General features: G+C 36.4%; 2 protein-coding genes across 2 annotated transcripts; one reads left to right on the forward strand and one right to left on the reverse strand.

Moving 5' to 3' along the window:
* Positions 1-2075: 2075 nt before the first annotated feature.
* On the reverse strand, positions 2076-2582 carry LOC143609534 (uncharacterized). The gene has a single exon (XM_077084267.1). The coding sequence runs from the start codon at positions 2580-2582 to the stop codon at positions 2076-2078; it is 507 nt and encodes a 168-aa protein (XP_076940382.1).
* Positions 2583-5800: 3218 nt separating this feature from the next.
* LOC143609073 (AP2-like ethylene-responsive transcription factor ANT) lies at positions 5801-8488 on the forward strand. The gene is made up of 7 exons (XM_077083938.1): positions 5801-6191; positions 6264-6762; positions 6878-6969; positions 7180-7268; positions 7347-7420; positions 7821-7948; positions 8028-8488. Exons 1-7 carry the CDS (start codon positions 5942-5944, stop codon positions 8384-8386), a joined length of 1491 nt encoding a protein of 496 aa, XP_076940053.1. The 5' UTR covers positions 5801-5941; the 3' UTR covers positions 8387-8488.
* Positions 8489-9145: the final 657 nt, after the last annotated feature.

The following is a 9145-nucleotide window of genomic DNA, read 5'->3' on the forward strand; positions in this document are numbered from 1 at the left end:
TAACTACAGCCTTTCTTAGTCTTTTGTTTCTTGGTTTTCTTCTCCTCATAATCGCTATCAGCGTTAGAGCTGACATGTTATTTTTCTTCTTCTTCTTCTCGCTTAGACTTATTATATTTCTCATTGCTCGATGTTTCCTTCTTCCTCATAGTCTCGAGCATAGCTGGAAAAGCTTCGGCAATTCCTCTTGCAATCAGTTCTTGCATATCTTCTTTTCTCACGAATTGATAACCAGCAGGAGGGGTAGCATTTTCTTCTTGATTTTCGATATTTTTCTTCAATCTCCCTCTCGTGTTCCTTGCGGGTCCACTATTGACTTCAACGTTCGAATTTCCTCTTTTCGACATTCTATAGACGAGAAATAAGAGGTAACTATTAAACACTATCTCTAAGAATTTACCAAAGGCATATATCTTATCCGTACTTTCATGCACTTAAATTGATTAAAGCCTAAGTACTTTTATCAAATACTTAATTCACTAAAACCGATGGCTCTGATACCAACCTGTCACACCCCGCCTTCGGGCCCAGGCGTGTGACTCACAGTTGATACCACTTTTGTCAATTTATCAAAGTTTGCAGCGGAAAATGTTAATTTAAAATATTCATTTTCATAACAAAGGGAATTAAATACCTAATGATTGTTTTACAAAATTTACTTGTTTAAAAACAAGTTTAATATATGCATCATTACAAAATTAGCTGAGTCACCAGCTGCATTCTATGCCTAGTGATCCTCTATCTCCACTGGCATATCCATCTCTATACCTTACTCTTGATTACCTGAAAACAGTTTGAAAATACGTCAGCTATATGCTGGTGAATACGCTAACTCAATAAAACATTTTCACAATTCGTAATGACACAACACCAATAGTGTTCAACGACTCAGTGGGTCTCAATCCCATCTCATCGGAACTAACATACGCACAAACCACATAATCGGACTTCACTCGCCCTAGAGACAGTCACTTGCCTCATGGTCAGTATGTCTGTAGTGTGCCCACTACTATACATATATGTAAGGATCCAGACACATGTGTATTTTAGTCTGAGTGTTTAGTACTACCTTATATCAAAACATTTTAGAGGATTTCAACCAACCCTCATGCAAATACTTTCATAACTCTTTACATATGGATAACAGTCCATAGTTATTAAGAGTAAATATCTTTTCAAAAAGACAGTACATAGACGTATTTACGTCATAAAACATTTCACGCAATAAAAAGGTTTGGACGTATTCACCTTTTAATATATCAATGTATCTCACTGACAATGCCTGCTCTTTATCTCGGACCTATAGTACAAGAGAATAATATTTCATAAATACCTAGATCTACAAATCTAGCTTTAGACCTTTAGTCTATTTACATAACCTTTACCTTGATGTTCTTTTTATTTTAGAAAACACATATGTGTACTACGTTTCTTCATCATGAAGAAACGTATATATATATATATATATCTAATTTCTTCTTTCATAAGAAATATATTTACACAATAATAAAGAATAATATTTTATCCATAATCTTATCTGCGCAATCAAGACAAGTGAATCCGAATTAAGTTGAAGAACATATGACCCGAACCTAGAATGAATACCTTTAATTAATATTGTTTACAAATTCTTAAAAGTAATCGTTTTAGTTTTAATTAATCTTGTCAAAAACCGCTTGGCATCGTATGTCCGCCTTAGTTAAATAATTAATTTAGATAAAATTATAAAATATTAAATTAGCACTTTCCTTGAGTTCCTGTGGAGACGACCTTACTTACCCATACTAGTTATAGGTATTTAAGTATTTTAATTGATTGTTTGAGTAGACCGCGACAGCCTACGTCTAGTGTTATACCAGTTGAGCTATGGGGCCGAAGTATTGGGCCAAGCGATGGGCTGAGAAGCCGGTGGTCATTAGGTCAGGGTATTAGGTCTAGAGTATTTAGTTTGGTGCATGGAGTTATTATTGTAACGATAGTTTGGGCCGCGGTTTCAAGTAACACCTCTTGGCATGTTACGATTTTTGGAATCATCTGGATGTCTAGGATTTTGGACCGGGGTGTTGATTACGATCCTAACTTCCTCTAGAGTTGAACCGGCGATTAGTGTTTTGGTTTGGGTAAGTGGGTGGTGTATCAACAGCAGCAGCAATACCGGGAGAAGATTGGTCACGAGCCACCTTACGGCGATGGTCTGAATCAAGCATGTTACACACTCTTTCCCATGTTGGCATGGCTTGATTAATGTAAGAGCCAGTGGCATTATATTCAATGGGTAAACCATTAACAAACTGAATTACCATTCTTTCATCACTCATATATATCCTGACATCGGCCAATTGATTTCTGACATCTCTGATTCTTTGATGGTAGGCCTCGATATTTGGGAAATTTTGAAGCCTTATATTTGAGAACTCAGTTTCTAGAGCGGCAACCCTAGGACCCTTGTTATTGAGAAAAATATCTTGAAGGCGATTCCAGGCTTGGTGAGCAGTGGACTCGTCTTGAAGGATACGACCAAGTATTTCATCAGAAACAGTAGCATAGATCCATTGGAGAATAATGGAATCAATTTGATCCATGTGTCATATGATGGATCTGTCTTTGCTGGGCATCAGTACCATCGATGTGGTTTAGACATTCATACCCACGAGCATGTAATTTAAACAGTTTAACCCAATTAGAATATGTTACCTTAGATTTATCCAAGGTACGTACACAAGACTGGATATTTGTAACGGTGTAGACCGGGTGTAGAGCATTGGTTTTGTTAGCCAACTTATTAACATCACCCATGATGAGCGTAAAGAGGGTGGTAGAATATAGAAGACAGCTAGGGAGGGGTGGCGGCTACCGAAGCAGCGGCGAAAATAGGTTGAACAGATAGGTTTTTGTGGCTAATGATACCATGTAATGAACTATGAAGAAAATTGTCGATCATTCTCATTCCAAACCCACCCTTAAATAAATATTTACAATACAAGATATATAAGGAAATATAATCCTATACAGTCATATATTTTAAACTAAATATTATACAAATAATATTCAATGATATACATTAAGCCATCCAACTTCCCACTCAGTTTGAACTTGATTTTGTATGCCCGTTTGGAGACAGCGGCGATCCGGCTACCTCGGTGCGTTGCCTCGTGTATTCGAGCAGGATAAAAACTTTCCGCGAATCATCTCAATGCATGAACCGTGTGTTCAACGAGTCAAAGCTTTGATACCAATTGTTAGGAACAAAGTGGCGCGCGGAAGCAAAACAACACACATATGCACAACAATAAGCATGCATAAACGAAATTATAAACGACATAAGAATTTAACATGGTTCGGTCCCCACGAGGAGACTTACGTCCACATGCTGCAACTAGGTTTTCTTATTAGCTTAGATCCAAATATTACATTTACTTGACATGATTATATATAGAGATAGAATTAGGGTTTTCATCTTAGTGAACAAGAAAACTAAATGGACCCTTAATTAAATTAATAAAGTTGGCCCACTATTAATCTTATATCCAAAAGCCCAATAACCAAGGACTTCAAACCCAACATGTTGCACCCAGTAAAATATATCCTTTAGCTCAATTGGGCTCCCATCAAAGTAGTATGCTTCTCTTGAAGATCGAGTAATGTCGAATAGATTACCTACATTTCCTAAACTTGTATGTAAAGGTGTAAATTTCCGTCCTTGCAAAGACAAACATGTTGATGGGTAGAAGATCGACTAAACACCCTACTAAGTTAGTGACCCGTTGTTGATAGAATTTGAAATAGGTTGTTATGGTGGTATGAAAAAGACTTCTCCATGGCCATTTCCATACCTGTCCTCTTTGCTGATTTGGCTTTAATGGAGGCCCCACCAAAATGCAAGAAAGTTGGGTTCACAATTATCTACGTGACACTATGGTTTATTTTGCCTGCTCATAATTCCCTAGTGTACGTACAAAAGGCTCAAAATCCTTCTCCAAGACCATTAAAAGACATTATATTCCACTTGTTCATTTGGATACGTTGCTGGGCCGGTCTAAAACCGATAGGTTAGGAGATTTCATGTCTGTCTTCTAGCTTATATATGCCTCTTTTGATGTAGACATCATACAACGTAACTGTTCGATCTATAATAGTTCTTTGGTTTAGCGGTTTTGTTATTGTATTTCTAGCATCGTCATGTTATTTTTATAAAAATATCCTGGTTTAGAAAAAAAAAAGAAAAAAAAAAGACAAGACTGTATGAAAAAAAATCTGATGGTTACAATATGTTTGACCACAATCCCCCTACAACATATTTCACAGGTTCCTTTTTCAGAGCTAAACATGATAATATCCAGAGCAAACATCCAGTAACCACATGTATCTCATGGTTTATAAGATGTACTATTACTGAACTAAGTAAACTGAGGTCTGGAAAGTGAACTAGACAATGTAGACAAGACTTGACCAAACCCTGCTCTATATTTTCTCCAGGCAAACAACCAGGCGGCCTCATTCAGCCACTCTGAATAAACTTGTCATCAAACTGCATGCTATATATGAACCCTATGATGGTTAGACCATTGCAAAATGTATACTAGCCTACAAAACCAGATACTGCTGCCTCAAGTGACCGGCCAAGATCGCTCTTTTGTCTTTTTGCCTGCTCAAATCAAATCTATTCTACCATCTCTATTATTCAAGCTTTTGTCATAAAATGTTCTGCGTCTAAAGTTAATACATTATTGTCCTATGTCATGTATTTTATATCGTCTTGGAAATAATAACTTTTTAATTTTGAAGGGATAATTTTTTGTGTAAAACAATCACAAAAGTAACTATTTATCTGGAGTAATATACCTCAATGATCATGTTAGATAAAATTCCTGTATGAGTTACGTGACAATACTTGAGTCGCTTATCGACATATTACTCGTGTATTAGACTTTAGTTACATTAACATATAAATAAATGCATTGTATATTAAATCAGAAATTGCCCATGGCCATTTCACTTGTGTCCGTATAGGTTGGTGAATTATACTCATAGTTGATGTCACATACTGAAGTACTTTGTGATTAATGGAGGATTGATACGCGACATATAGTCAACGAGCTAGTACATGCTTTACTTATGTTTTAGCGAGAGTAAAGTTTGATACATGAGCAAGAATTATTAATTTGTGTAAGTCGTGATTACTAACGTGAGTATTTTTTGCATGGATATAGAAAAGACCACATTAGTGATTTCTTCCACTTTTTTACTAGTTGAAAACACAATACCATTTCCTGAACCTTGAAACATAACCGATGCCTCCTAAATATTTGAACTTCAAAGTTTGTTGTGATGAAGATGGTGTGTTCAAGATGATAGCAAACTGATTCAAACAATACCATGATCAAATAAAAAAAAATTAAAACCATAATAGCTTTTTACCAAAAATATGTCCTCAAAGAACATACCATATTTTGCATAATACATTTAACAGTATAGATGAGGCATCATATCTATTCATCCATCACATAAAGCAAAAGTGAAAAGAGGAGATAGGAGAGGGGTTGGGGGGGGGGGGGGGGGGGTTAAAGAAGAAAAGAAAAGCAAACTATCAAGTCTTTCTCAAGCACAGATCCCAACAAAATGCTGGAAGGATTCCCAACATTGTTTGCTGTAAACTCATTCTTTTTGTTTAAGTTGCAAGAAACTTGCTTTCTTCTTCTTTACCAATCTTTTCAGACACACTCGCACACACACACAGATATATGGATAAAGACTAGTAATAAACATTATTGTTCATTTACACTTGATGTATACGTACACTTCTGTATAAATTGAATATCTACATAGATTCTCATCTTTTATGACTCTGCTGCTACAAAAGGACAAAAAGATTTGAGCCTTGACCCCCACCCTCCATTAATATTAATTTCAAAAACTACACCTTTGATTTTATTTTGCAAAAATGAAGTCCACCACTAACAACAATGACAACTGGTTGGGTTTCTCTCTCTCTCCTCACTCACCAGAGACTGCAAACCCTTCTCCGGCAAACCCTACAAGCTTCTTCACTCTCCCAGCTTCTAACTTCAACTACTACTATGGTGGCTTTGATGCTGTAAACGCTGGTGGGTTGTACTCATCTTTCCCTATAATGCCCCTCAAGTCAGATGGATCACTTTGCTTAATGGATAATAACATCACAAGTTCACAAGGTCTGTAGTTCATGTTTTCTTTCATATAATATTATTCTTGATGGTGTGTTAATTAATTTCATTTCCTTTTAGGGACTGTTACTTCGTCCACACCAAAACTTGAAAACTTTTTTGGTGGTGTGACAATGGGGACCCCTGATTTAGACACGGGTACAATGTACTACCACCAAAACTATCATCTTCAACCTCATCATACCCATGATTACTCCGGATTGTACCCAACGGTACATCAACAGGAAGCTGTCAAGAGTGTTGCAGATGCTACTTCTGCTCTTTATCTGCCAACTATTGGAGATGGTTGGATGTCAAACAGTTACCATCCTAGTAATGGTAGTGGTGGTTGTTTGCAGTCACTTAGTTTGTCAATGAGTCCTGGTTGTTCACAGTCAAGTTCTTGTGTCACAGTAGCACAACAGCAAGTGACACCTGTTGTTTCTGCTGCTGGGACTGTAGTTGTGGATGCCAAGAAAAGAAGGTCTGAGAAGGTTAATCATGATAATAAGCTGATTGTGCATAGAAAATCTTTGGATACTTTTGGCCAAAGGACCTCTCAGTATAGGGGTGTCACCAGGTTCATTTTATTAATTTTCTTCAAGTACTAATAACTATAACTACTATGTGCATATTTTATGGTAAATTTGAAATGGGAAGTTATGGATTTGAATGTTTATTAATTATCTACACAGGCATAGATGGACTGGTAGATATGAAGCTCATTTATGGGACAATAGTTGCAAGAAAGAAGGCCAGACCAGGAAGGGAAGACAAGGTAACAAGTGTTTCCTTTTTTGTCATTTTGCGTATTTTTGACTCATCGTAACTCTTCAGTTTCTAACTATTTTTTGTGGTTTTTGTTTGCTGGACTATAAACTCGACTTCAGTTTATCTGGGTAAGCCTCCGTTTCTTGTTTTAGTATAAAAAAACTTAACTTTTTTAAAATCAAGATTGGTTAATAATGACTAATGAGTATTTCATGTTGACTTTTAGGGGGTTATGATATGGAAGTGAAAGCTGCTAGAGCTTATGATTTAGCTGCAGTCAAGTATTGGGGGCCTTCAACTCACATTAATTTTCCGGTAGCTTTTTTTCATATGAAATATTTTTGTTATTTATCGGAATCAAGTTAGATATTAACATCCAAAGTGTTGACTTAGTTGGAAAACTATCAACAAGAGCTTGAAGAAATGAAGAATATGTCTAGACAAGAATATGTTGCTCACTTGAGAAGGTAAGTTCTATAATGTTGTTTCAAATTTCCTACTTTAAAATATGGTTATCTTTTGTGAAAATGGGTTGTACTAATGTACTATAAACATTCCCATATTATCTTTTGTGGAAATAGGTTGTTCGAAACAAAACTGGTGTTTCTAGGCGTTTTTTGAAACTTTTAGCACTTTAGTCATAAGCACACTTATAACTTAATTATAAGTTCGCTTACGTGACAAGTGAATTTCATAAAGTTTTTCTCCAAAGCCCTATGAAATTCACTAACTACCCAATAAATCATCTAGAAGTACATGAAGTCCTAGAAATACCGGTCTTGTTCCTAAACAATAACTAATAGAAAAAAGTTAGATAGAATTTTGTTTTAAAATGACCTCCACCCACAAACCCTAAATTCTATTCAGGAGAAGCAGTGGTTTCTCTAGGGGTGCTTCGATTTATCGAGGAGTAACGAGGCACCATCAGCATGGTAGATGGCAAGCGCGCATTGGTCGTGTCGCGGGGAACAAAGATCTTTACCTAGGCACATTCAGTAAGTCATGTTTTTAACCACTAACATAATAAAGCATAATTAATAACTGTCATTAACTCTAGACTAATACATATTTCAGGCACCCAAGAGGATGCTGCTGAGGCATATGATGTAGCCGCAATCAAATTTCGTGGTGTAAATGCTGTTACAAACTTCGACATATCTCGGTACAATGTGGAACGGATTATCGAAAGCAATACACTTCTATCCGGGGAACTAGCAAGGCGAATTAAAGACCCGGACCCCAGGAACCAGGAGCTACCGGACCAGCCTCAGAACGAAGAACCAAAAGCCATCACGAATGAACCCATTGCAACCATGTTTCTTGAAGCGCCGTCTAAATCTTTGAACACATGGATCCCAACCGCAACAGAAACCACAGCCACCCCACTAATCAGGTCTCATATGCCCATATTTACTGCATGGACGGATGCATAGTTGATGATGGTATCATGAAAGAACTTGTGGGTCCCATGAATGTGACCTGACTCCTAACTAGCAGGTGACAAACAGCTATGAATCGCTGTGGTTGGGTTGTTTTTCTTGCTTTCTTTTTGGTTTTGTTGTAATCTATTTCTTTCTGAAGTTAGGAAGTATGTAGGGTTGTAGTTTCTAAAGTATTCAAACTAGTGAAACCCATTTTAGTTGTAATCGAAAAAGGCAAGAAAAAGTTGGAATGAGAATGATGAAAGTAGGTTGATGACAGAATGACCGTTTGACCATGTTCAGTTACCTAATTTTGGCGATTAACTCCTAACTCCTAAGGACAAGAGTAATAGAATTTGATGTCACTTTATTGTTCTCTTTACTACTTTAGACCGTTTAATACGGGTGTTATTATGTGTTTAATCTACATTCACTTAACTTTTAAGTATAGGTGTTTAGGTTTGGTGATTCTGTTTAAACAAGCGTTTAGTCTGGGCATGGCCATGTAAATGGATGTTTAGCCTAGGCGTGGCCATGTAAACTAAATGATCGTTTAAACCTCACAGAATCCTAACTAGTAAACAGCCTAGCTCTAAAAATGATAGATTTGTTGATTACTAGATCACTTGGTGTGCGTATAATTTGACACTTTAATAATGTAACTTCTTTTTTTTTGTTTTTCTAATTTACAACTACCATTTACTGATTTATAATAACTAAGACTAATAGTTTCTATTCGTTTGTATTCTTTTGAAAGGCAACGTTTAAGTT

Source organism: Bidens hawaiensis, unplaced genomic scaffold (assembly GCF_021521415.1).
Source record: "Bidens hawaiensis isolate Kalapana, Puna unplaced genomic scaffold, B.hawaiensis_p1.1 tig00002181_1, whole genome shotgun sequence".
Taxonomy (NCBI): Eukaryota; Viridiplantae; Streptophyta; class Magnoliopsida; order Asterales; family Asteraceae; genus Bidens; species Bidens hawaiensis.

Coding starts and splice junctions, on each gene's coding strand:
- LOC143609534 (XM_077084267.1), bottom strand. CDS start 2,582: ATGGATCAAATTGATTCCATTATTCTCCAATGGATCTATGCTACTGTT.
- LOC143609073 (XM_077083938.1), top strand. CDS start 5,942: ATGAAGTCCACCACTAACAACAATGACAACTGGTTGGGTTTCTCTCTC. Junction 6,970..7,179: donor GGGAAGACAAGGTAACAAGT/GTTTCCTTTTTT, acceptor GTTGACTTTTAG/GGGGTTATGATATGGAAGTG. Junction 7,949..8,027: donor TCTTTACCTAGGCACATTCA/GTAAGTCATGTT, acceptor TACATATTTCAG/GCACCCAAGAGGATGCTGCT.